At 46.4% G+C, this 25,928-nt stretch overlaps 1 protein-coding gene across 1 annotated transcript; it reads left to right on the forward strand.

Annotated features, from left to right (window-relative positions):
• The first annotated feature begins 22,411 nt into the window (after positions 1–22,411).
• FEZF2 (FEZ family zinc finger 2) lies at positions 22,412–25,520 on the forward strand. The gene is made up of 4 exons (XM_082847576.1): positions 22,412–23,281; positions 23,635–23,769; positions 23,972–24,104; positions 24,996–25,520. Exons 1-4 carry the CDS (start codon positions 22,427–22,429, stop codon positions 25,253–25,255), a joined length of 1,383 nt encoding a protein of 460 aa, XP_082703702.1. The 5' UTR covers positions 22,412–22,426; the 3' UTR covers positions 25,256–25,520.
• The last annotated feature ends 408 nt before the right edge of the window (positions 25,521–25,928 follow it).

Consider the following 25,928-nt stretch of genomic DNA (forward strand, 5'->3'; position numbering starts at 1 on the left):
CTGTTTACAAGCAATATGGAGCACCATTCTTTAAGTACCATTTATGGAGAATACATAGCTCAGTTGCTAGGTGTACCCCTGTTATCAGCAGAGTTCAGTGATCCTTCATCAGTGTGCTGTGTGAGCGTCGACGGTAAATGGATGTGAGGGCGAGTACGCCAGGTACTTTCTTTGTTTCCCATATGTGGATGCCAGTTACTTAAAGGAGTACAATAAATGAATTTAACTAAGACACATAGATCTGCTTTGTTTTTTGAAAAACAGAAGGCAAGTCTCCAATAACCAACTTTCAGTTCTTTCTGTTCCCCTAAAACTGAAAAATGAACCCTTGGTGTCCTTGTTAACCCATCCTTTCATTTATCCAGATAGTTACCCCAAAAAGGATGGCTACATACCAATGGATTGATCCTCCTAATTGCCACGGCAAGGGCGATCCTATCATAACATCCAGCACAGTTCAGAGCGACTGTCTTCTATCAAAGTTCACCCTATTAAATGTTATGTTTTGCTTTTATGTCTCAATAACCGTGTATGTAAAAAAAAAAAAAAAAAAAAGAGACCTGAATATTTAAATTATGACCCTAGACTATAAATGCGTTTATAATAAGACATGGATATTGCCTTCAGTAGATTGTAACCATAATTTAAATTATTTTGTTTCACACTGTTTTTATATCTGTCATGTGCATTGCATTTTGATCTGCAACTGCGTGGCCCTGGGGTCCTCTGCAGAGCTCTTTCTTTCTGTGTAAAGTAGTGGATCCATCTTGCTTTTGCCTTATACAAAGCCTACAGTTAGGAAAGTGTGGAAAACTGTGGCTTCTCAATAAATAACTGTTCACGTGTCCCAAGAATACTTTTGAGTCTTTTTTTTTCCTCTGTCTCCTTTGAAAGCCAGAACTGAAACACGCAAAGCAGGAAGACGCGGGGAAAGAGGAGGGAAGGGTCCTTTTCATAGAGTGTTCTCGAAACTGTTGGAGTGGGTAGTTTTCAAACGCTTGGCTCCACGAGAAACAGCCTAAAATTCCATTAATTCAGACACCACTAATTCAGAATCTGTGGGCATTTGGACATGTTGGGCTGATTACACTTGCATTATAGGATAAATAAGGGTTTGCTAAGCAAGAGAGTAGTGTAAACGAGAGAAATGTTTCTCCTGTACGAAGAGAAGGCCAACAAACTGTTTTTAAGCACCACTTTAACAGCAGTGTTTGCATTCAAACAAAGCGTGTGCCAATTATATATGATTCTTATATATTTGTTAAAGCATTTTACAAGATTCTCTAAGACATGGAGTACTCTTTTCGCTCCCCAGTCCTTGTCAGCCGTATACTCACCTAAGTTTAAAAGAAACCAAACATTTTGGTAGCCTTACCTGTTTTATTTGTGCCTGCCACTAAATCAAGCTGAGCTTTCCTTGGGGCTGACTGCAGTTTTAGAGAAATGACTACTTTTTCAATAGGACCAGGCAGAATTCTCACCAGTTGGTCTCGACAGATCAACCCCTCTAAATAGCATGTCTCTCTGTTTAATCCTCGAGGTCTGCAGGGACAGATCACCAGTACTTCCTGCCCTTAGTACGTCAAACAACTGCCATTTATTGAGCAACTATTTTATGCCAATAGTTGCCATTATTGGGCAACTATTTTATTATCAAATGTATTTATTTTATACCTCCTGCATGTCTTACCGCATTCAAATCTCACAACAACTGTAAGAGGAGAGGACTGTTACTATCCTCATTATAGACGAGAAAATTGAGATCAGAAAGCTTAAGGTAACTTGCCCTACGGTTACACAACTCCACTCAGAAACGTTAGAGATACTAGCATAGCACTGTTCAGATGAATGATGGGGATATAGCATCAGGTGCGAAAAATCTTTGATCACCTAACAGCACAAAGTTAAGTCAGTGTGGCAAAGGTAGAATTCTGTGAAATATATTTGTATTAATGATATTTTGAGTTGCAAAACTAAAGCATATTTCTCTCAACAATTAAAAACAACTCAAAGTTGCACAAGAGAGAGCATCGCCCAGTGCATAGGATTGGAAAAAGGAAGAAAATGCTCAGGAGCCTGGAGGAGTGAGTGAGATAAGTAACCAAGAGGCATAAAGAGAAACAAGTTAGACAAGACCTTAAACCAAGTTGTTTTTTTTTTTTTTTAAGTTTCCTTCAAAAGAAGAATTCACCACAGCCTAGCACTGAGGGTCCTGTTGGATACCATCCCCCAGCGGGACTGCCCTGGAGGGAGGGCTGTGGAGAAGGACATGACATCAGAAGAGCTCAGAGACAACAACAACAACAAAACTGACTTAAGTTCAAGCCTCAGGTTATCATTGCCACAGACTCAAAGCAGAGCTCTAGCTCTGGGGACCTAGAGCTTTCTTTTTCATTCCTTTGCGATGTAATCTGAAGTTTTCTTTTCCTTTTTTTTTTTTTTTTTTTTAATTAAAATACGATATACCTGCAAAAGAGTGCACACATCCTAAGCATACAGCTCGGTGATCTGTGAAAGTGGCCACCACACTCTTTGAATCGTCACCAGGTCAAGAACTAGAACACAATGAACACCCCCCAGATAGACCCATGCTGGTACCCCTTCCCAGTCTCTCCCCCTCCTTAGGGGTAATGGTTATCCAAAGGTAACCACTCTCCTGGTTTCTAATTGCATCAGTTAAACTGAAACCTTCGTGCAATTAGACTCACAGTACCTATTCTTTTATGCCTGGCTTCTTTTTGCTGTATGTCATACTCTTGGCGTAGCTGTGGTTCATTTCTTCCCAATGCTCTATAGTATTCCAGTGTATGACTATACCACAATTTACTTATCCATGTTAACGTTTCGTTTTTAGTTTGGGGCTCATAGGAATCATACTGCCATGAATTTCTTCGTACGTATCTTGTGGTGCAATTGCTGGGTCAGAGGGTAAAGATATGTTGCTCATTTTTAGGAAATACTGCCAGTTCTCCACAGAACAAGAACGGAGTGACACTCTTACCAGCAGAGGATCAAAGCCCCTGACAACAGTAGGTATTGGCCTTGACAGTACTAAGTACTGTCACTAATTTTGGTCATTCTGGTAAGTGGTGCAGTGCTTTTAATTGTAGTTCACTGATTACACAAATGGAGTTGATTGCCTTTCAACACATGTATTGGCAGTTTGGGTAGCTTCTCTTGTGAAGTGCATGTTTACGTTTTCTTCCCTTTTCTTAAAAGAGGAAAATTCTAGAGTTATTTGAAGACTGGTAGGGAAGAGGCCTTAGGAAAAAGTGCCAGATGGATGGTAAGAGATCGAGATGTAGAGGGAAACGTTAACCTGATGGAAAAGCATTCACTATACTAACAATCAGTCCACAAAGAGTTGAGTCCATACTGGCTGGGGAGTGCTGGAAACACCCAGGCCCTCTCTCTAATCCATTCCCTCTCATTAGCCAGTGGGACCTTTCCGAAAGGTAACTGTGCCCTTGTCCATCCTCTAATTAAAAGAATTCAGTGGCTCCCCTCGCTCATAGAATGAAGCCCAAATTGGTTAAGGTGACGTACAAGGCCGTGTATGATCTGAGCCTCACCTACCCCTCCAGCCTCCTCTGCGAACCCTACACCTCTCTCTCTCCAGGTTACAGCTACCCCTGCCATCTTTCACTTCCTGTGCACCGTGATGCTTCCCACCTGGGCCCCTCCCTCTGAGCACTTCAGCTCTTCCTTCACATCCCAGCTAGTTAAATTTGACTTCCCCAGGGAAGCCCTTCCTAACCCTGCCCTCAGTCCAGCATCTATTTCCCTGGTATATATCCTCCTGATGCTCTCTACTTCTCTTTCATACTATTCATCACGCTATTCATGGAGGGGTTATCTTCATCATTACATGTTTCATGTAGCTCCTCTCCACTTCAGGTGGATGTGATCTGTGCCAGCTTCCCTACTCTATCCTTATTGTAGTCACTCAATATATGATTAATAAATGAAGGCTGAAAGTACAAAAATGTTAAGTCATCGAATTACTGTTCTCTTAGAACCTTTCGTCTAGCCGTTATGACTCTTCAAAAGACTTATATAGACTAAATACTGTAAGATTCAGAGGAGGGTTCAGAGGAGAGATAAGGAAAGGAAGGCTTCCTGGAGGAGGGGGTCTTGAAGAGCCCATAGAGAAGACAGGAAAAGACATGGACCAAAGCAGAGGGAGGTGAGGGGATGTGCCACTTGGTTGAAGCTGTTTTTTTTCTCTGATGGATTCCCAGTGCCTGTAGTAAGCAGTCAACAAATACATGTTGACTTAAGACATCAATGAATATGCCCAGTGTGTTAGGGGAGCCTGGCTTCATGGAAAGATTTATGCAGGGGGTTGGGAGAGATTAAGGTGGGAAGGGTGGATTAAGGTTTCCAAAGAGGACCTCTAGTTTCATTTAGTTTGGGCTTATTGTTCCTCATAACAAAGAGCTAACTAGGATTTTTATTTTTTCAAAATATTTAAAGAAATTTTTTAAGTTAAAAAAAAATCAGAGCAGAATTCTATGAAACAAGAAGTTGAAGTCTCTCCCTTCCCCAACCCATTTCCCCAAAGTAGCCATTGCTAACAGATGGGCATATATTCTTCCAAATATGTTCAAATTATATATAAGTATATTGGATATATATTTATATATATAATACATATATCCAATATCCAGTTGGATATATTTATATTTTTACATATTTTTATATATATATATATTTAAAAATATATTTTCACAAATGGGATTGAGCCTGAGCCTACTAAGGCACATCATATTTTTCACTTATCAGTGTAGGGCCATTTCCATGTCTGCACGTACAGATTTTCGGTATGACTTTTAATGCTTGTGCTGTATTTAAGGAGATTGTCTAATCAAAGAAGAAACAAGAGCAAACTAAGGTAAACGAAAAATCCAGGATGAAATGGAGGATGGATCAAAACATAATGGTGGAAATGAGCCATCTGTGGAAGTGACCCAAGAGTCTGTTTGAAATGTGTGACTCAAGAATTTCTGAAACACCCCAAATTCAACCCCAGTCTAACTGCACTGTATTATAATGATTTTTTTATGTGTCTGTCTCTCTGCTAGACTGCCAACTTCTTGAGGTCAGGAACTATGCATCTCTTTGTGTGTGCCAGGTGGTGCCTGGAATATAGGCACTCAGTAAATGTTGGTTGAATTGAATGGGTGAACATCAGAGAGGCACACCTGAGGATGATCGTGACTAAGAAAGTATAAAGTAGGGGCTTCCCTGGTGGTCCAGTGGCTAAAACTCTGCACTCCCAATGCAGGGGGCCCGGGTTCGATCCCTGGTCAGAGAACTAGATCCCACATGCGTGCCACAACTACAAGATCCCGCGTGCCACAACTACAAGATCCCGCGTGCCGCAACGAAGATCCCGTGTGCCGCAACTAAGACCCGGCACAGCCAAATAAATAAGTAAAATATTTTTTAAAAAAGAAAGTATAAAGTAAATTTATTACAGTATCCTCTCTCTATAAAGAAAGAATTACTAAACAAGATGATGGATCTCAATAGCTTTAGGAAAACCATCCACCTCATCATTAACGTGACCTGAATTTCCGGTGCCGGCGTGACTAGTCCTGCTGTCATAAATTTGGGATCCTGTAAGAATTTTAGGAAATCAACCAACCAGTAAGGGTTGTATCATTATTGTTTCAACATAAATTTTAAGAAGTTCATTTTATTTAAACTTCAAAATCCAAAATAAGTGTGTTCTTTGTGGCCAAGTTCCATCAGCACATGGTTAACAAATCTGAAATCACATTATGCACAATCTTGCAATTCTGGGTAAACAAATTTTTAAAAATCAATATTCATCTTTTATTCAAGGTTGTTTTCCTTCTTCATCTAAATACTAAAAGTATCATCTGTTTTCCTTCTTATGAATCTATGCATTTCAACCAAAGTCGTGAATCTGCCTTTGTTGTAACTAAGCAAAGGAGGAGAGGGTGCCGTCAGCCAGCAGAGTCCTCTCCCCTGACGACCGTACATTGAAGGTCAAAGAAAAACACTACACGACAAGTGATCACAGCCACCAGCTAACAGGAATAACAAGATCACAATTACTACAAATAAGAGGAATGCAAAGGCTGTAACAAAAAGCCAAGAGTACCCAGATAGCATTTTTTCTTATTTCCTAAGAATCTATGATGTGATGGCAAAAAGCAATTGTAAACATGGTTAAGTTGGCATATTTCCCTCCGTCCATCAGAAACAAGTTGGCTTGTTTCCTAGGTAGTGAATACAATTGCAAAGAACAAACAAGGCTTTGCTTAAATCTCCAAGCAAGAAACATGTGATCGAAGATAGTACGGATTTTAGAGAAAGCGTTGGAAATTTTGGAACGCACTTAAAAGAAAACCAAAGGCAGCATGAGAAGACAAATACTGCCAGTATTTGGTGCAAAGAAAAGTACAGTTTAGGTGGAAGCTATGACCGGGTTTCAAACTCTAATGTCACTGTATGAATGTCACTATGTTATTGTCCTGAACTGGGCACCTCACTCGGTCTCCCCAGTCAACCCCTGGAACAGGGCTTGGAGCACAATAAATTCCTCCACAGTGTTGTTTAGTGCAATTACTTTCATTTTAAATAAAAACCACCCTTCAAAAAAAATCAAACATTAAGATTATAGACTGAAAATTCCAGAGCATATGGAGAATATCAACATCGCAATGTATTTGGAAAGTTTGAACTCCTCAGAGGACACTTTAATTAAATGACAGTCTCTAGTTTTGTGATCCTACAAGTTGAACTCCTACGAAATAATTTTTGGCAGGATGAGAGATGTCTTTCTGTCCAAAACTTGGAATAGTTCTGATAAAATAATTCTGGAGAGATTAACCTAGACTAGTGATCTCCCAATCAAGGAAATGGGTTTCTTTCTACATTGAAAAGAAGTAGAACCATCTCTGATCCATTTCTTATCCAACTTTTAGTCAAATCAATTCTTATGTTTCATTGATTCTAAGATAAAACTTATTTTTTCATTTTTAACGTCTCTGAAATTGGAATTCATCCTTCACTGTAAAAAAAAAAAAAAAAAAAATCACATTGCATCCACTCTCTGCCACCACCCCACCTCTGTAACAACACTGCTGTACACACAGTATTAATATTTCTTTGGAGAATGCAAGGAAAAGGAGGTATCTGTCCCAGGGAAGAGCCTCCCACACAGTGAACTGAGGGCAAGGGCAGAGCTAGGAACTGACTCAGGAGTGGATGAGAAACAAGTGTCCATTTGCCCCCAGGAGGTAAGAAAAAGATGGTTCTTGAGATGGGGAGGGACTCAGACCCTGTTATTACAAAGGATGGGGGCTCAAACCACTCAATTTAATGTTGAAGTAAAGATGAAAGGGGCTGCAGGATCTGTAGGCCATGGGGGGCAGGAATAGCACGAAGGAGTAGCAGGTGGAGATCAAGAGCACAGGTTCAGGTTCTGGAGTCAGGCTGACCTTGGTTCTGATTTCAGTCGGTGGTAATACCCACCATGTGACCTCAGGCAAATTACTTAATTTCCCTAGGCCTCAGTTTTCTCATCTGTAAAATAGAAATAACCAGAATAATACCCTAAGCATGACCTATTGTTACAAGCTCATTAAAAGAAGGACCCAAAGGCACAGCAGCATTAGCAAACCTTCACTACAGCTGCGGGTTAGACCAGGGGCATCCAGGGACAGGGAAGCTGCCCAGCAGCAGCAGCAGTCCCAGCAGAGCTGTCCCTGGGGCTCTTCTGGCTGTGCCTTACCTCACTTGTCCCTTGGTTCCTGACTGAACCTGTCTCCCCAGCCTTCAGTGGATTATGTGAGCTACTCCATAAACTCCTTTTCTGCCGTCAGTTTCTGTTGCTGGCGACCAAGAGCTCTGAGTGATATAGGAGGGATTCTGGGAAAGGGGACATATTTTTCAGTACATACTGTTTTACGTTTGATTCTTTTAACCATGTGCATTTATTACTTTTTCAAATTAAAAATATTTTAAAGGAGTGTAGTTTAAATAAATCTACTGTTTACAGTGTCTCAACAGAGCATCATCTGGACAAGAAAAATGTGGAATTGAAGTATAGTACTAATAGCAGGTGCAGGATGGAAGGTTAAGTATTACCCTCTAGCCTTTGCTCATGTCCTCTTACAGGGGAGAGAGTCTGAACCTGGAGTGTTAGGCTAGAATTCAAGAGGTCCATGAACTTGAATAAGACAAAAAAAAAAAAGGAGGCAGCAAACCACAGTAGCACTTGCACTGTCTGTGACTTTGTCACCAAGATAAATCACAGATATTTTCATATCACATTACAATTGTTGCAATATCTCAAAATACCATTTACACTCATCAGTACTTCTAAATTTCCTTAGGATTACACCTGCCACCAGATCTTATTTAATGCATTGGAAAGGAAGCTTATATGTCACTGTGCCACACATTTATTTTCTAAAGTTTTTGATAACCGTATATCAATGCAGTTGCTCTCCTTTGGAATTGTACCTATTTTATGCATTTTAAAGCATTATGCTGAGAAGGCGTCCCTAGTCTTACCAGAGTGTCAAAGGGGTCTATGGTTTCATTACTGTACACATACACTCACACATAAACACACACACTCACACACAGAAAAGTTGAAAATTTCTGCCAAAGCTCTTCATCTTTTGCTTCCCCATCCCACGCCTTGCTTTATCTATTGTCTTGCTTCCTAATTTCCTTACCTATAAAATGGGGACCATGTCTTTTTCTTTTTTACACAAACCTTGTAAGCTGTAGAGTTTTAATATCTTGAAAGAAAGTCAAACCATCAAACTGGCCAAAACAGTTTGACAAATGAAACTTTACTGTTTGAGGATATCAGTAGGTCGTATTTTTGTATTTCTAGATAGGATGAGTTAATGGTTAAGAACAATGGGTGTGGGATCCCATGCTGGCTTGCTCTGAGCGTTGGCTCTGCCACTCATCTAAACATGTGGCCTTAGGCTAATCACCGATACACACTGAGTCTCATTTACTTCATCTGAAGATGAGGATAACAAGTCCACTTGCTTTATAGGGTCACACTATTTATGCAATAGTAACAGAAACTGGTAATAATTAGTAAGCTCACAGGACCTGGCACACAGTAAGAAACCAGAGTAAGCAGCTGCCTCTAGGGAAAGAGACCAGAGATTCAGGTGGAAGGGAGACTTGATTTTCATTGCGTACTCCATTACGTTGCTTGAACTCAGTAAGCATTAGGAATTATTTTAATTGCATCCCAAAATTCACTGAGTCTGGAGACACAAAATTCTGATCTACTAATAACCTCCTAGGTGATCAATATTAATTTATTTACTCTTTTATGTGCCCTAGGTGAAAACTTAATCTAGTTTGCAAAAAAATTGAAGGAGAATTCTTCCTATACTTGACTATATTAAATAAGCATGTGCTCCAGTTTGATTTAACGAGAGGGATGGAGACTTCCTTGCTGCGGCTCTTCTTTCGTTCCGCAAGCAAGCAAGCACTTATAGAATGTTAAGGTTCTCCTGTACAGAACTTTGTACCACCTCCACTTCCACCCCCAGGGGACCTATGGAGGTGTGGGTGGGAGGGGGCAGGAGCTCTAAAGGAAATCCTTATTCTGGAATTAAAATAAATATCTTCTCAATATCCAAGGAGAAGTCTGGGAAGCCTTCCTTCTCTTCAGTTAACAACTAGGTACCTTTTAAAATATTAGTCAGAAAGTGAGAGAGTGGCATGGACATATATATACACTACCAAATGTAAAATAGGTAGCTAGTAAGAAGCAGCCACGTAGCACAGGAGATCAGCTCGGTGCTCTGTGACCACCTAGAGGGGTGGGATAGGTAGGGTGGGAGGGAGGGAGATGCAAGAGGGAAGAGATATGGGGATATATGTATATGTATAGCTGATTCTTATACAGCAGAAACTAACAAACCATTGTAAAGCAATTATACTCCAATAAAGATGTTAAAAAAAAACTTGCTAAAAAAATAATAATAATAAAATATTAGTCAGGAGAATAAAAGCACCAATGTACATTCCAGAACCATAGAGGATGAAAAGTCAGTCAGCCTTTGAACTACCGTCGGTAACTCAGAAACTTGATCTGTGCGGAGCATCCTTACAGAACACTGGAGAAAATGTCTGTGTTTTTAAAACCAGCATGAGGTCTATCCTGTCCTTAGACACTAACCACACGTGGGGAAAAAAAATACATATAGTGCAAAATGCAGGGCTGCAAGCTGAGTTCAAGGGTGTACAGGGCAGAAACATAATGAGAAGAACATAGTTCTTTCAGGCGTTCGATTCATCCAACAAACCAGGTGTGCTTGCTGTCCAGGTGGTGAGTGTAAGTGACAGCAGTGACCAAAACCGAACGAGAGATGCCGCTGCCCTACAGGAGTACACAGACCACGGGACTTAGACAGCAAAGATTTGCTCTCAAAGGAATGTTCAAGAAGGAGTGGCAGTAAGAAGGACAGCATCTAAAGACGTGAGTTTTCAAAATTGCCAAAACCGTAGCGATGCTGTCAGCAAAATGCAGACTATGAAAAGAAAATTCTATAGAACAAAAAAAAAACTTTTTGATTTTTTTCAAGAAATAAATTGCAAGGGGAAAAAAAGAAATGGAGAGAACTCTATAAATTAAAGGAGACTTAAAAGGCATAACAGCCAATCATAATGTAAGGACCTTATTTGAATCATAATATAAACCAAAGATTACTTAAAATTCTGACATTTCAGAAATTGGAAATTGGAATGCTGGGTATTTGATGATATAAAGAAATTATTGTTAATATTTTAGGTGATGGTAGTGAAGTTATTTAGGGATGACAAAATAGTATGTCTAAAAAAAAAAATAGTATGTCTAGGACTTGCTTTAGAATATGATATGAGGGGGTGAGTACGTGGGGATGTACCTGAATCAGAATTGGCCATGGATTGGTCTTATTGAGGCTAAGTATATGGGTTCCTTATTTTATTCTGTACTTTTTCTGTGTATGTTGAAAACTTCTCATATTAAGACTTGGTTATTTTGTAATCATTAGGAAAGATTCAGTAGAAATCAGAGAGGTAATGAAAAACATGCTGTTCTCTGGTTCCAGAGAAGATGCTGAAGATCAACATGAAAATCTAGCTCTTGGGAGTAAATACTCTTCCTTGCACCCTCTCTCCTGTGTGTGTGGCATGGGCAAGACCGCTCTTCTCATTTCTAGTACTTCCTTTGCCTGGAGATTCTGGTTCTTTTTCTCTGCATGCTGAGAGGTGTGAACTAGTTCAGCTGCCTTTGGGAGGGAGGGAGACCACATTAGCCTCCTTACCTCAAGGCTCCCACTCTTGGGGCTGGACCTTCAGCTACAGGTCAGCACCCACATGCAGAACCTAGGGGGAGCTGGCCTGGGAAGGGACAGAAGGTCTAGAAGATGTAGAGGGGCAGCAGCTCACTTTCTGACTGGTGGCTTCTGAAGAGCAAGGTCGTGAGGGGGCTTCTTATGAAATGCTTAAAACCTAAAGCAAACTGGAACCATTTGGATGCCCCAAAATATGTGATACCGGCCCCCCTTTTTCTGGATGGTTCTTTCTCTGGGACATCCTTTCGCGTATTTCTTCCTCTCTTCTGTCACCCCAGCCTGTACCAGCATTTCTACGTTCCAAGTTCTCTATAATTTGGCACCTGAGTCTGCCCTAGGCAAGAACATATAGGCAGAAATAGCAATGAGATACGTTTGGGATCTATTAAATTGGTAGGGATTTTTAAAATGACAATGCCCAGTGTTAGGGAAGGCACTGGGAAAGAGGCATTGTACCCCCTGTTGGAAGGGCAATTTGTCACTTGGTATCTAAAGCTTTAAAAATGTGGATATCTTTTGTCACAGTAATTCTACTTCTGGGAATTTGTCCTACAGGAATTAGCTATGCACAAAATTAACGTGTGAGAATGTTCCTGATGGAACTATTGCAAAAAAAAAAAAAAATTGTGACCAGCCTAAATATCCAACCACAAAGGACTGTTTAGCTCGTGTTAAAGCCAGAGAGTGGAGTAGTACTACAGAGACATTAAAATTGTGTCTTAGTTGCATATTCAAAACACGGGGTAATAGTCATACTATATTAAATGGAAAAGCAGATTATAAAACAGTATATATTATATGATGTCAACCGTGTAAATGCAGAGAAAGGACATAGCCAAAGCATTGTCTGTGATTTCTGAGTAATAGGATTGTGTACAATTTTAATATGCTCCTTTGTAATTCTCTGATTTTCCCAACATTTTTCTACTGCTTTTTAAATCAGAAAAAAAACCAACAACAACCCACCTCACTTTATTTACACAAAGAAGCAAAACAAGTACCGAGCGGAATAAGAAAGCTTGTTGCTCTCTTCTCTCATCTTTCCACCAGTCAGACTGAAGGACCGTAGTTATGAATAACAAGAGTTATTGTAATAACTATAGCAATTGTTCATTGAGGGCTTTCCTGTGGACAGTCACGGGTACTGAGCTCTCTCTGTGCCTTTTCTCATCTGGTCCTCAGCACCCTGGGACCAGGTAAGTGTTCATCTCCTGCCCAAGGTAGGCAACTGGGGCTTGCAGAGATGTTTAATAACCTGCCTGTGGGCCCATAGCTCACAGGTGAGCCAGGCTTCTGATATGATTCCAGAACCTTCTCTGATTCAAAGATACTCAGCCCTACAAAGCCCAGAAGGGAGTTTCATGCTGTGTCTTAATATCCTAAGAAATGCCATGCTCCATCCAGACCACAATTCTGTCTCTAGAAAAAAGCACCAGACAATAAAGTGCTAAAGGAGCAGTCTACCCACCCATCATGGAAACGCCTCTAGAAACCTGGTATTTATGAATGCACCCTGTGGCCTCTGTTAGAGTGAGAAGTTTTAAAATTTTTTAACTTCACCGTCAGGGAGTTCTTTGGGTATGGTTTTTGTTTGCTTTTTTACTTTTTCCCTCTCACTCTGCCCTCTTTCAGAGTCTTGGACCATCCTAGCCACGCCCATTGTCCTTTATCCATTTCTGGGCCCATAGCCTAGTTTACAGAAGGTACTGATGCATGCCTATTGGCTGAATGAAGGAATGTAAGTGGCATGAGGGAAGGAATTGTGTCTATCTTGGTAGGCACTATATCCCTGGCATCTAGATTGTAGGCCCAGTACAGAAAATCTCAAGATAGGTGTACTGGCTAACTAATGAATGAATTACATCACCTTGGGTCTTATCTTGTCTCACTCTTTCAGAAGCAGAGAATTTTTATCTTTTTAGTCTGTGTAAATTACAGCACCAGCCCTTAGTCCTCGCTCCCACCTTAACTGCTTTAGCTGTAGGTTCTTTAGATCTTTGTTTTTTTAATTTTTAAAAATTTCCTATTTTTTAAAAATTTTTATTGGAGTATAGTTGATTTACAATGTTGTGTTAGTTTCAGGTGTACACTAAAGTGAATCAATTATACATATACATAAATCCACTCTTTTTTTAGATGATTTTCCCATATAGGCCATTAAAGAGTATTGAGTAGAGTTCCCTAGAGATTGTCATACTGAGTGAAGTAAGTCAGACAGAGGAAGACAAATATCATGGGATATCACTTATATGTGGAATCTAAAAAAAAAGGGTACAAATGAACTTATTTACAAAACAGAAGTAGAGTCACAGATGTAAAAAACAAACTTATGGTTACCAGGGGGTAATGGGGCGGGAGGAGGGATGAAGTGGGAGATTGGGATTGACATATATACACTACTATATATAAAATAGATAACTAATAAGGACCTACTGTAGAGCATAGGGAACTCTACTTGATATCTTTCTTAAAGTGCTGAGATCAGATTTGCAACCATTGCCACCACCAGAATTCATATTTGCTTTGCACAAAGGGACTGTCAAGTATTTGATTTCTGGGTCCCAAGGCTTTTTCCTGCTAAAATAAACTTCCCCATCCTCTCCCAAAGCAGAACTGTTAGTTCTGCTAACTGGGTCACTTGCCAGGGAGCCAAGATTCTTTTTTCCCCTGGTGTCGTCTAGGGCCAAGACCCAGTGAGTTAAGCTCTAAGGACTTGCCAAGGCTTTCTATTAATGCCAGTTCGTACAAACATCCCATACCCCACCCTCCGACCTTCAACCTGATCTCCATCTCCCAGCACAAGCGGCCAGATTGGGTCTCTGGAAAGTGTGAGGCAGTTCCTGGCCAGAGGTTCTTTACCTGCTTCACCTGCAGCAAAGGGTACAGGTCCAAGTTCAATGCTGCCACCCCTGTACTGAGGTCTTGGGTGAGAAGAATGCTTCAGATGTGCTCCCCTGATTAAGCGTTCTTGAGCCCGTTGCAGGTTCCCTGAAGTTGTATCCACTGCCCAGGCTCCAAAGACAATTGTGTTAAAAGTCTGGATGCAGCTTGTTTTTAAGTCTGTGTAAGAGGCCAACTAATTGATGTGGTTGTCTGGTCCAGAGGAAGAAATTCAAGGTGCATTACTCAAGAGGCAGGTAAGGAGTAGTATCTCTTTGGGAAACTGGGGGAGGGGGGCAAGTCGACAAATTCAGGCTGATTATTCACTTATTTAACAGATATAGAGGTAGTATAATAGATATTAAAATGTGAACAAATAAGTGCATTTAACAGATACATAGAAGCATAACCAACATAGAGAAAATATTCAAATAAGCGTGAACAACTCAAAAAATATTCACAAACCAGAACCCAGAGCAGAAAACAAACCCTTACCAGCACCCCAGAAGCCTTGTGTGCCCAAATGTTGCCTACTTTGAACTTTAAATGAAATCATGCAGTGTGTAGTCTTTTGGATCCGGCTCCTTTGGTCAGTGTTATGTTTGTGAAACTCATTGATGCTGTTTAGTATAGCAGTGGTTTGTTGATTCTTATTGATGTATATAGTATTTCATTTTGTGAACAGACCACTCAATTTATTTATGGATTCTGCACTTGATGGTTATTCAGGAAATTTCCAGTGTAGGACTATTGCAAATCATGCTGCTGTGAACATTCTAGTGCCTCTCTTTTGGTGAGCTTAAGTACACATTTCTGTTGGGTATATACTTAGGAGTGGAATTGCTGGGTTGTTAGGAATGCAAACATTCAACTTTAATTGATACAGCCAATCAGTTTTCCAAAGTGTCCCAATTTACACTCCACCAGCCTATTCAGGCTAATTGTTTAGCTGGATTTTTTTTTTGCATGGTCTTAGGAATATGGGTTCTGAAAACAATCTCTTGCCAGTTATGTGACCTTGGACATGTTATCTGTATAGTGGGCCCATTGATTGTATACGCTAACTTCATAGGACAGAAATGAGAACGACTAGAGCAGGTATTCAGCTAGTACTGTGCCGGGCATGTAAGAGGCCCTCGGTAATAAGTAATCATCTACTGATTGCCACCCTAGCTAAACCCCCAAAGAGGGAGGGTCTGTGTGTGGGAGGAGACAGGGGTGGAGGAAGAAAGAGACTGATTCACGGTTGGTGGAGCTCTACTCAGCATTTTTGCAGTTCCCATTTTTGTCTTTACCTAAGCCAAAATGCAAACTCCGGGGTAGAGAACGCAGACAGAAATCTACCTAGGAGAGGAGAAGATGGGGTTCGGCTGAACTGGTGAGAACTCGAGAAACCTGGGCAGGAAAGAACTTTTCCATTCTCACGCATACCTGGGAAGTTTCTAGCCAAGCCAAACCAAACCAACCAAACAGAACCGAGTGATTCGCTGGTACAGCGATCACAGCGTTTTGGGTTCTTACCCAGTGGGCCATCCAACTCAGACCTACTCAGGCCGGCAAACTTCCAGAAGTTTGGGCGAAACTGGAATCAGTGCCTCTCACCCCTTTGGCCCCTCCAGCCCGTCGTTTTCACTGCCGACTTAACTCCAGCTCTTAGCACTTAACGCTAATACCTTTGGGCAGGCTCCACCGCGGAGTTTAACCGGCTGCCACGTTAAATAACGCGGACGATCCTAAGCCGTCTTCCCAGGGAGTTAGAAATCGACAGCACCCGAACTACGCAGGGTCTGTCCATCACCAAAAATGCCTTTCTATTTCACATATATATATATATTTCGTATATATGTATATACGTACATGGTGTGTAAAATATATCACAACTGTCCTTTGTAAACTATTGTTTCCTTTGGGTTGCACGTCAAAACCGCGTGGCAAGAGGAAAAGGCGTTTGAGAGAAGACTGCCTCCCCCCACCCCACCCCGACTACGCCTCGGGAAATGACACGTCCGCTGGCAAATTGCTGCGAGCAGGTATTGGATCAGAGTCCTCATCAAACGGCACTTTTAAGTGAAGGGTTGTCGATAGCAGTGAAGGTATATATACATATACACACAATATGCATACCTATGCATACATATGCGCGTGTGTGGTTATATATGCCTCTAAAGCAGAGGGGACAGCGTACCAAACTTGCGCGCGTAGGGACTGCAGATCTGCTCTTTTGGAAGACTCCCTCTGGCCTAGGAGCGCGCACACTGCCCAGATTTCCGAAGGCGCGGTGGAAGTCCTCTTATGTGATCGTGAAGGGGGTTGGGAGGGTTCTGGAAATCGTGATAGGTTTGCACCACCTTCCCCCTTCCTACTTGGCTGCAAAGCCGGCTGCCCTTGATTTATAGGCGCCTCTCCTGTTTGAGGGTGAAAACCAGTACCCGAATGCGAGGGGCGCTGCGAAACAGCCGGGTGCAGTGGGACGGGCGCGCCGCCACCCTGGCTGTGGGCGCCGCAGCATCCCCGAGGACGCGGGCAGATGCAGACGGCTCTGGCCCATCTGTCCCTGGAGGCCCGGGCCCAAGATGGTGCTCGCGCGCTGCGCGCGGGTACCCGGAACCCGGTATCTCTCCGGGCGTGCCCGGCCTCGCTTGGCCGGGGTATCTGGGGCTCTTTGTCTCCCGGCCGCACTAATCCTGCTAACCGCGCGCACCAAAGGCGGAGGCCCGTGCGCCTCGGACAAGCCAGCCACTGGCAAGACGGTTCGAATGTTTTCAATAAAATGCTTCCTGGGGTAGAAAAAAAAAGGATCGCAGAAGAATTTCTCTTCAGAAGTTAATCTATTTTCAGCGGTTAAGCGCAGCACCGTGTAAATCAGATCCTAAATGTCCCCTTAGAAAGAAGTAAGAAAGGAAGGGAGGGAGGGAGACTCCTTAAACCGTAAACTTTGTTTGGTTTGGGTTTGTTGGTTTGGTTTCGGTTTTTTGTTTGTTTCCAAACGAGTTACGGAGCAGCGGGGAGAAAATATCAAATCTGCCCAGTGGGTGTTTCCCCAAACTCAGCAGCCTCGAGCGAGCCGTCTGCCCCCAAGCCACTCAACTCCCTGGGGAGATGGCCCAGGACACTATATTATGTATTGCAACCTCATAATCGGGTGAGGAAATAATAATAATAATGGTATTTAAAATAACAGTGCCTCTTGTCATCTAGCGCCAAGAGATACAAGCCACCAGGGCTGGAATTGCAACACTTTTGGGGAGTAGAAATGCTTGCCTTTTCCCTCTGTGATCCCAGAAGTAGTGCAAATGTGTGAGCTTTTGCTCCAGAAAGGGATTTTCCTCTGAGGTTGTCTACACCCCAGGAAGGCATCTGCTAAGTAATTTATTCTAAAGTGAGGGCGATTTCTGGCATTAAAAAAGAAAAAAAAAATTTTTTAAACAGAAGTCATCCTTACAGTGTTCGGGTTAATGACCATAGAAAGGCCGGAGGGAGGGGGCAGAAGAGGAGGACTCTAGCCGTGCCAGTCATATTTAATATGCTTCCACAAGAGAATCCTCTGCAAAATCAATAGACAGCCGCCAGCTGTGCTTAAACCTGAGATTTCAATTAAAACATTGCGCTCCAGTCCTTGCTTGAGCCTGGATCCGCAATCAGTAGTGTGCGAGTGGCTTGGCCTGGGTGCGGCGTCCCACAGCCGCAGATCCCCGAGGTCGCGGTCCGGGTCAGACCCGGCGGAGCTGCAGAGCACCGGGCTTTGGCACCCCGCTCTGCAGCGTGGGAAGAGCACAGGCTGCCGAGGGGCGTCAGGCTTAACTTTGGCAGTGTTTCCCCACCGCGGCCGAGCTGTGGAGGCCCCAGCGTGGGCCAGATGGGCCGAGCGAAAGCGTCTGGCTATCGGCTGAGACGCCCAGAAGAAGATGGGCCGGAAGCTGAGACCGCAGGGCGGAGAAGGACCCCATGGTGGGTCCAGAGCTCGTAGGCCGAGCGCGGTAGGCTGCAGCCCGCACCGTCCAGCAAGGCCGGCAGCCACAGGCCTGGATGCCCCGGGATTGCGGGCGCCCAAGCTCATGATCCGGCCCCTGGGGCTGAGCGCACGCTGAGCGAGGCCTAGTGGGCCTCGCTTGGGCCGTGGCCACGTGCCTCCAGGTCGCGCGCTTCACTTGGGTCTGAGCCTCCAAGGCACCGGCACCTCCAAAGTGGAGCTTGTGTACTAGTCTGGACTGGGAGAGAGCCTAGGATTTCTAATCTATCTCGACAGTCTCTGCTCACTTCTGTCGGAAAACCATTGCTTAAGAGGACAGGACTTCTTTATAGTGGGAGGCTTTGGAAAACTCTGGCATAAAAGGATCCGCATCCCTGACATACAGGTGTACTCCTGCAGCCTCCTATTGCCCTTCATGTCGAGTTACTTTGGATTTTTTTCCCCCTCACTGAAAATGTGTAGGTAGAAAAAAGTTATCCTTATTCTCACAGAACCCCTCCAACAACTCCCTAAAATCGTCAAATTTTAATACTCTCCCCTCCCCCCTGTTTTAAAGCATTTCAGCCTCAGGGGGGAAAGAGATGCTGCGGTTGAGAATGAATTTGGAGGGTTGGGGGCAGCAAATCGAAATCTCAGCACTCCCTCCACCGAGTGCCACGTTTCCCCAGTCCTCTATTATTCTGCCTGAAATCATCTCGTTTACAGAAAATATTTGTTTGCACTATTAGTTGGTACTGGAGTTAATTACTCAATGTGTTAACGTGAAGTAATATGTATAAAAGTAGGATCAGTGTTTATTGTGTGGGTGAGCTGTTGAGCGGTGCTTGAATAAACTGCAATTAGGGTTAGATAGAGATTAATTAACATGTGAGTGGCAAGGTGTAAAATAGTTTCCAACTCTCCACTTCAATATAATCTGCAGGCGAGGGAAGGAGAAGTTTGTGGAAGCTAATTAAATACTTTCATAAAAGCCAGTGTATTCACCCAACATTTGGAAAGAGAGGCACATTAGGGGCAACTTGTTTTTACCCAAATGTTTTCTTTCTGTGGAGGTAGCACTCCTTTGTGGTGCTGGGGGAGAGAGAGATGGCTTATGCAGCTACAAAGAGCGCTAGGGATGGCAACGCAGGTTCACGGGAAGCCTTTGGAAGGCTTTCAGCCTGATGGAGCTTTCAAACCAGCAGATCTTTGGAGCTGCTGCCGAGATCAACAATTACCCAGTTTGGAAAGGGGGTTGGGGTGCAGTGCTGATGGCTGAACGGGATCCACAGGAAAGTCGGGATAGAAATTCGGGTTTTGAGACCCTGCCGGTGTATTGATACTGTTTCAATGTCCCGGTGAGTTGCTGGTTGGTTTCGTGTGTGGTGATGGGGTGGGGTGGGGTGGGAGGAGTTCATCTGTGTTGTTTTCACGTTAACACAGGGATAGGGGTATACTGAGTCTGGAATTCTGCCTCTCTGAACATCTAAATGAAATCGGCTGTATGGAAATGTTCTCCTCCCGAGGAGCTAGCCTCTTTCTAGCTTTGAAATCTGGAAGTTCGGTTGGGTGGGGTGGAGGGGTGGTGATGTTGGGGAACAGATTCAAGACTGCCGAATTCAGGGGTAGTTTCCAAGCTTGGCAGCGTGGACAAATTAACCCACGGCAGTTGCCATCCAGGCCACTTTGCCTCGGAGACTTCTCTCTTTGTTCCCCATCCTAGCTTTCCAAGTACACTTTTCCTTGCCTTTACCTGCCACCTCAATATCCTGTCTGCAATTACACATCAGAAGGGGAGTGGGTAGGAGAGAGTTCTGAAGGGGAAAAAGGAATGGTTTGCCTGAATTTAAAATTAGACCTTTCCTGTCTTTTTCCCTGATGCGCTTCCTGGGATGTTTTGCGGCAGAGAGGCCTGGGAAGGGGTACTCAGCCCCTCGAGACCTGTTCTTGGGTGAAAAAGGAGAGGGTTTTCTTCCCCCCGACCCCGCCAGCACTTTCTTGGGCTCCACAAGATCGTACGTCTTCGGAGATGGAATTCAATATCAAACTCTCAACCCTGTTTTCTCATATTATACCCACCGTAATCCTCTGAAACTGTAGTTACGGCTACAAAGCTCGTGGTCTTGCAAAAGCCGGCTGGCAAGATATAATTGTCCCGCAAACAAAACCCTCCAAAAGTTTTTTTTTTTTTTTTAACCCCTGCATCCCCCCCCCCCTCCTTTCCTAAACCTAATTCTCTCCCTGGCTCTCTTGCTAGCCGCTACGCCCCTCCCCATAAGAACCCTCAGCCTCCATCACTTTTGTTGTCGCCAAGAGCACCCGGCCTGTTGAAAGTGCTGGAGCGTCTTTGAGCAGTTTGTTGTGATACGCAGGTGGAATGGTCTGCAAACAGATGAATTCAGCCCCTCCAAACCGAGCGCGGAGCGCGCTGCTTTTGTGCGCGAGGCACAAAACGCTGAATTCCTCCGAACTTACTTGGGGCCTGTCTAGAAAAGGGCCTTTTCTTCCCTCTGCGTGTACCTCTGGCCACACTAAGTCTCTGCCCGCCCCCCTTCAGCCCTCCTCCCTCTCCCCTCTGATAATCCTTCTCTTTATTTTAGAAAAACACAAAACCCGGTTCCACGCGGTGCTTTAGTGGCTAAAAGTGAAAGAGCTGCCTTGGCAGAATTCAGCTCTATGAATCACTTCGGAAAATTGGTTCGACTGAATGGCCTTAGGAGGAAAAACGTTTTAATAGGATCCAGGGGAGGTTCTGCTGTTTCAATCTGCTCCTTAAACAGGTGGAGATTGGACCTTCTCAACTATACAAACAGTAAGTACCTATCAGCGGGGAGAGCTGCCCTCCGAATCCTCGCCCGCAGCCCTAAACCAGCAGCGGAGCCGGGCTTGGCCTCAGAAATCCGATCAGAGATCAGCGATTCTGATCGATTAAGATCTCAAACGACCCTCCAGCTCGCAGTGCAGTCTCCCCCAGCCGCAGGCGGAGAGCCGGCCAGAGAGGGGGAGGCGCACCCGCCAGGCGCCGAAGCCCCCGGGATCTGAGCGCGCGGCCTTGCTCTTCCGGATGCTACGGGGTTGTCCTTAGGCGGCAGGAGCTCTCTCCGACCTCCGACGCCAGCCAAGGCGAGCTCGTTGTTTTTGCATAAATTAATATTTCCCCATTAACAAGTTCCCCCCTCCAAACGCGGCGCCCGCGTCCATGCGCCACATCCTAATGAGGTAATTATCATTTGCGCGTGTTCGCGGCTGGCGCCGGCTCCGTGGGTAATGGCAGTTTATTAGCACGATGCCCAGCTCGGCTGCAGAGGGCTAAGGGATACTTCGGCGACTAGACGGACACCCGGGGGCTCTTTGGGGCGGCGAGTCCGGGACCCCCTGCCCTTTCCGCATCCCCTAAACCTGTAGGCCCCCAAAGTTGTGAATCACGCACGGAACTCTGCCTGGGTTTGGGCTCCCCCCCCCCTTTTTTTTCCACCGGCAAAACCATCACGATTCCTCCCCCTCCCCCTCCCGTCTCTTCCCTCCTTGCCGATTCGCGAACCGCTCGCACTTTCCCGAGGGGAGCGCGGGCGCCAGTTGCCTCCTTTTAAAGTTTGAGGGGCGGTGGCGGCGGCGGCCGGCAGGCGCGGTGGAACACAGGGGCCGCTACAGGAGCCGCGCCGCCGCCCATGTCATTCCACTTCAAGTGACTTCATGTGATGTCAGCTGAATGTAAAAGACAGTGATCTCACGCGGAGGGGAAGATGTTTGCCATCAAAATGTGACAGAGGAGACAGGCTGCATGGCTCGGAACGCATCTCCTTGGCGGTGGGGGAAAGAGGTAAATGCGAGGTGGCTCTCCTCGTGCTCTTTAACTTTGCCCCTTCGCTCTCCAGCTCCCAGCACGCGTGGCGGAGGCCGGGGTCCAGGGAGCGGCTCGGGGGGTTAATTTGAGGCTCTTTTCTTTCTTTCTTTTTCTCCCTCTCTCTTTTTCCTCTGTAAACCCTCCCCCTTTCTCCCCCTTTCAAAGTCCCAGGGCAGGGGATGGTGGGTTCCTTTGCGCGCCGGGTTAATGGGCGGTAATTTGGTACCCTTGGGTGCACTTTGTTCTGCCCCTGTTCATTTGAATGCAAATGGGTGACCTGGACCCTACAAGGTGCTTATTAAATTGCGGTTTCCCTCCCTGCCTTTTCTGGAATGCAGACCTAGTGGAGAGAGGCTGCGCCCTGGCCCAGTCCGGTACGGCTCAGCTCGGCGAGCCATGGCAAGCTCGGCTTCCCTGGAGACCATGGTGCCCCCGGCCTGCCCGCGCGCTGGAGCGTCGCCGGCCACTTCCAAGACGCTGGCCTTCTCCATCGAGCGCATCATGGCTAAGACGTCGGAGCCCCGTGCGCCCTTTGAGCCCCGACCCGGGGCACTGGAGGCGGACGGCGGCCAGGGCAAGAAATTGCTCAACCTCTGCTCACCGCTGCCCTGTATGATCCCCCTCCAGCCCCTAGGCTACGAGGTGCCGTCCAAGACGCTGCTCAGTTACTCTGAGCTCTGGAAAAGCAGCCTCCGGGCGGGCGGCGGCGGCGGCGGCGGAGGAGGAGGCGGCGGCGGCGGCGGCGGGGGGGCCCCGGTGTGCGGCGCCAGCGGCTTGTGCAAAACCAACTGTGGCGTGTGCTGCAAGGCCGAGCTGGGCCTGGCGCCGTCTGCGCTACCCGCGGGCAGGGTCATCAAGCCGCAGGTCATCAACCAGGCAGTGGGGCTTCCGGCCAGCGGCTCGCTCTACTACTTCAACTACCTGGACTCTGCCGCGTACCCGCCGTCTGAGCTCCTGGGCGGCCACCTCTTCCCGTCCGGCCTCCTCAACGCACAGGCCCCCGCTGCCCTGGCTGCGCACCCCAAGCTCTTTTTGCTGGAGAACGCCAAGTTGGCCGGCCTGGCCTCAGACAAGTTCCCCCATCCGGCCCCCTATGCCCATAAGGAGCGCCTGCCCGCGCCACTGGAGCAGGTGCTGAAGGAGAACTCAGCCCTGACCGCCGAGCGCGGCGGCGTCAAGGGCCACAGCAAGCTGCCTGGGGGCTCCGCGGACGGCAAGCCCAAAAACTTCACCTGCGAGGTGTGCGGCAAGGTGAGGCCCGGGGTCCGCGGGGGCCGGGAGGGGTGAGCAGTGGCGGCTGCTTCCCTGGGGGGCAGCCTGGACGGCCCCTTTCTCGAATCTGGGAGCGCCCCAGTAGCTGTCTACTCGAATTGGGGGCACAGCTGGGCCTCAGTTTCCTATTCTGTAAAATGGGGATGCCTTTGTCAGCGGCCACATGGGACTGGCACGAGCAGCCAGTGGGTTGGGAAGCTCTTTGCAAAATGAAAAGGGCTCTGGTTTCCGAAGGGGGTTTTTGGTTGGGGGAGGTAGGTTGTGCCCTCCCCAGGCTGACTCTGGACTCTCAGGACAGACGCGCCACAAGGCCCCCTTGTGTGCTTCCGTAGGTATTTAACGCTCACTATAACCTCACCCGCCACATGCCGGTCCACACCGGAGCCAGACCGTTCGTGTGCAAAGTCTGCGGCAAAGGCTTCCGCCAGGCCAGCACGCTCTGCAGACACAAAATTATCCACACACAGGTACGTGGCCCCCGGGTCCGACCCGACCCGTACCCAACACCCGGAGACTGAGCGACGGCGTTGGGGAGAGGATGACCAAGGGATCCCCTAATAACCCCCACCAGGGGCCCCTGTCCCTTCAAGGTGCCCCTTCCAGGAGCACCCGAGGTGGCTTCTCCCGGCCGGGGCCTCAGCCTCACGGTGCACACGCCCCTCTCCGCAGGAAAAGCCGCATAAATGCAACCAGTGCGGCAAAGCCTTCAACCGCAGCTCCACGCTCAACACACACATTCGCATCCACGCGGGCTACAAGCCCTTCGTCTGTGAATTTTGCGGCAAAGGCTTTCACCAAAAAGGTAACGTGCGGGGCAAGGCCCTCTCCTCACCTCCCCTCGGGACTCGGCGGGTCACCGCTAGCGGGAAGGCAAAGAAGGATCCGGAGAGAGGGAGCGCGAGAGCCGCAGGCTCCGGCGCAGCATTTCTTTGGAATCGGGTTGTGCAGGGTTTGGGTGGAAGCTCTCCGGGCCGGGTTAGTAGACCTCGCTGGACTCAGTCTGGTTGCACGGGGAGACTCCGAATTTGGGAGGTGGGAAGGGAGGAAGGAAGGGGCAGAGGGAAAGGAAGTAGGAGAAATACAAGGTATTGCGCTATAGAGAAAGCGTCCCTTTGTAGCCGGGACTCTCTTCTGAAATGAAAAAAAAAAAAAAAAAAAAAAAAATCGAGGCGTAATCCACCTCCCGGGAAAGGTTTAGGCTGGGGGAAACCGCTGCTGTCTCCAGGACACTCCGCTTGGATTTTCCAAGGCACTTTCGGATATCCAAGTGGTAGTTAGCGGACCAGAGGGAGTAACTTTTAAAATGAGAAGAAAAATAATAACAAGGGACGAAGCCCGGGTTCATGCGAATTTCTTCGAGCGAGGCAGCGGCCGGGAGAAGGACCCCATGCGTCTCTGGGCAGCGCAAAAGTTTCCGGGCCGGCGGAGCACAGCGGGAGGGACGCTGTGTGGGCCTCAGGCCCCGGCGGGGCTGGGACGCGGGTCGGCTACGCGGGACTCGGCCCTCCATCCGGTAGTGAGAGCCCCGGGCTTGACGCGTACGAAGTTTGACAACTTCTTCACTCGGAGAGGTCGCGCCCGCCTAGCCAAGCGTCGCCTTCTTTGCGCGGGCACCTGAGCCAACCCCGGGACACCCGGCCCCTCCCCGTCCCACTTCATTCCCACCCCCCTTTTTGTTTTTGGTCTCCTGTAGGGAACTACAAGAACCACAAGCTGACCCACAGCGGCGAGAAGCAGTACAAATGCACCATCTGCAACAAGGCCTTCCACCAGGTCTACAACCTGACTTTCCACATGCACACCCACAACGACAAGAAGCCTTTCACGTGCGCCACTTGCGGCAAAGGGTTTTGCAGAAACTTTGACTTAAAGAAACACGTGCGCAAACTCCACGACAGCGGGGGTCCCACCACCCCCTGCACAAAGGACCTGACTCGGACAGTGCAGAGCTGAGAGCTACTGCCTCGCCCTCCCTTCCGGCCCTATCCAACCCCCAAACAGATCACACGTATAAACTTATTTCTAAAATTAAAAGAAAGGAGAAAAAAAAAAAAAAGCTATAGCAGAAAGGCTAAAATCTATTTATCGAAACCAGCATATTTTTGGAAAGCTAAACGTTTCCTCGATGACTGGCAGCAAACGCCTGGCTCCCACCTTTATATATTCGGGAAACATTTAAACCCAGTGCGCCGAAACGTATTTAATTCCAGGCCTCGGCTTCTCCTCGGGCGGCGGGTTTTAACACCAGGCTGTCACGTGAACGTCCCGGAAGAGCGCGGCGCCCCCAGCCATCTTTATACAGCCATGTAAATCCTCCTGTACACACGAACACGGAATATATACATATATAACTCAATAAACAGAATCATTAGTGCGTCTTTTCTTCCCCCCCGCCCTCGCCGCGAGTCAGCTTACACACCCCAAAGAAGGAAAAGGAAATAGGCGTTTATAGCGTTTCCCGGCCCAAATGCGACTTCCTCTGGGGCGCTGGGACCAGGGCAAGGCCAGACCGTTGCTCGTGCGGCGCTAGCGTGTACATATGCCCCAGGAACCAAGGCTCAAAGGCCTTCATCGGCCCCTACGTTGTACCAAGTTTTTATTTGGTAACTGTTCTGACCGAGGGATT

Source organism: Leucopleurus acutus (genome assembly GCF_964270905.1).
Source record: "Leucopleurus acutus genome assembly, chromosome: 10".
NCBI classification, from domain to species: domain Eukaryota; kingdom Metazoa; phylum Chordata; class Mammalia; order Artiodactyla; family Delphinidae; genus Leucopleurus; species Leucopleurus acutus.

Bases quoted from the DNA above. Each gene is read 5' to 3' on its own strand.
- FEZF2 (XM_082847576.1), top strand. From the start codon at position 22,427: ATGGCAAGCTCGGCTTCCCTGGAGACCATGGTGCCCCCGGCCTGCCCG. The intron at 23,770-23,971 runs GTACGTGGCCCC...CCCTCTCCGCAG, and splicing joins ACAAAATTATCCACACACAG to GAAAAGCCGCATAAATGCAA. The intron at 24,105-24,995 runs GTAACGTGCGGG...GGTCTCCTGTAG, and splicing joins CAAAGGCTTTCACCAAAAAG to GGAACTACAAGAACCACAAG.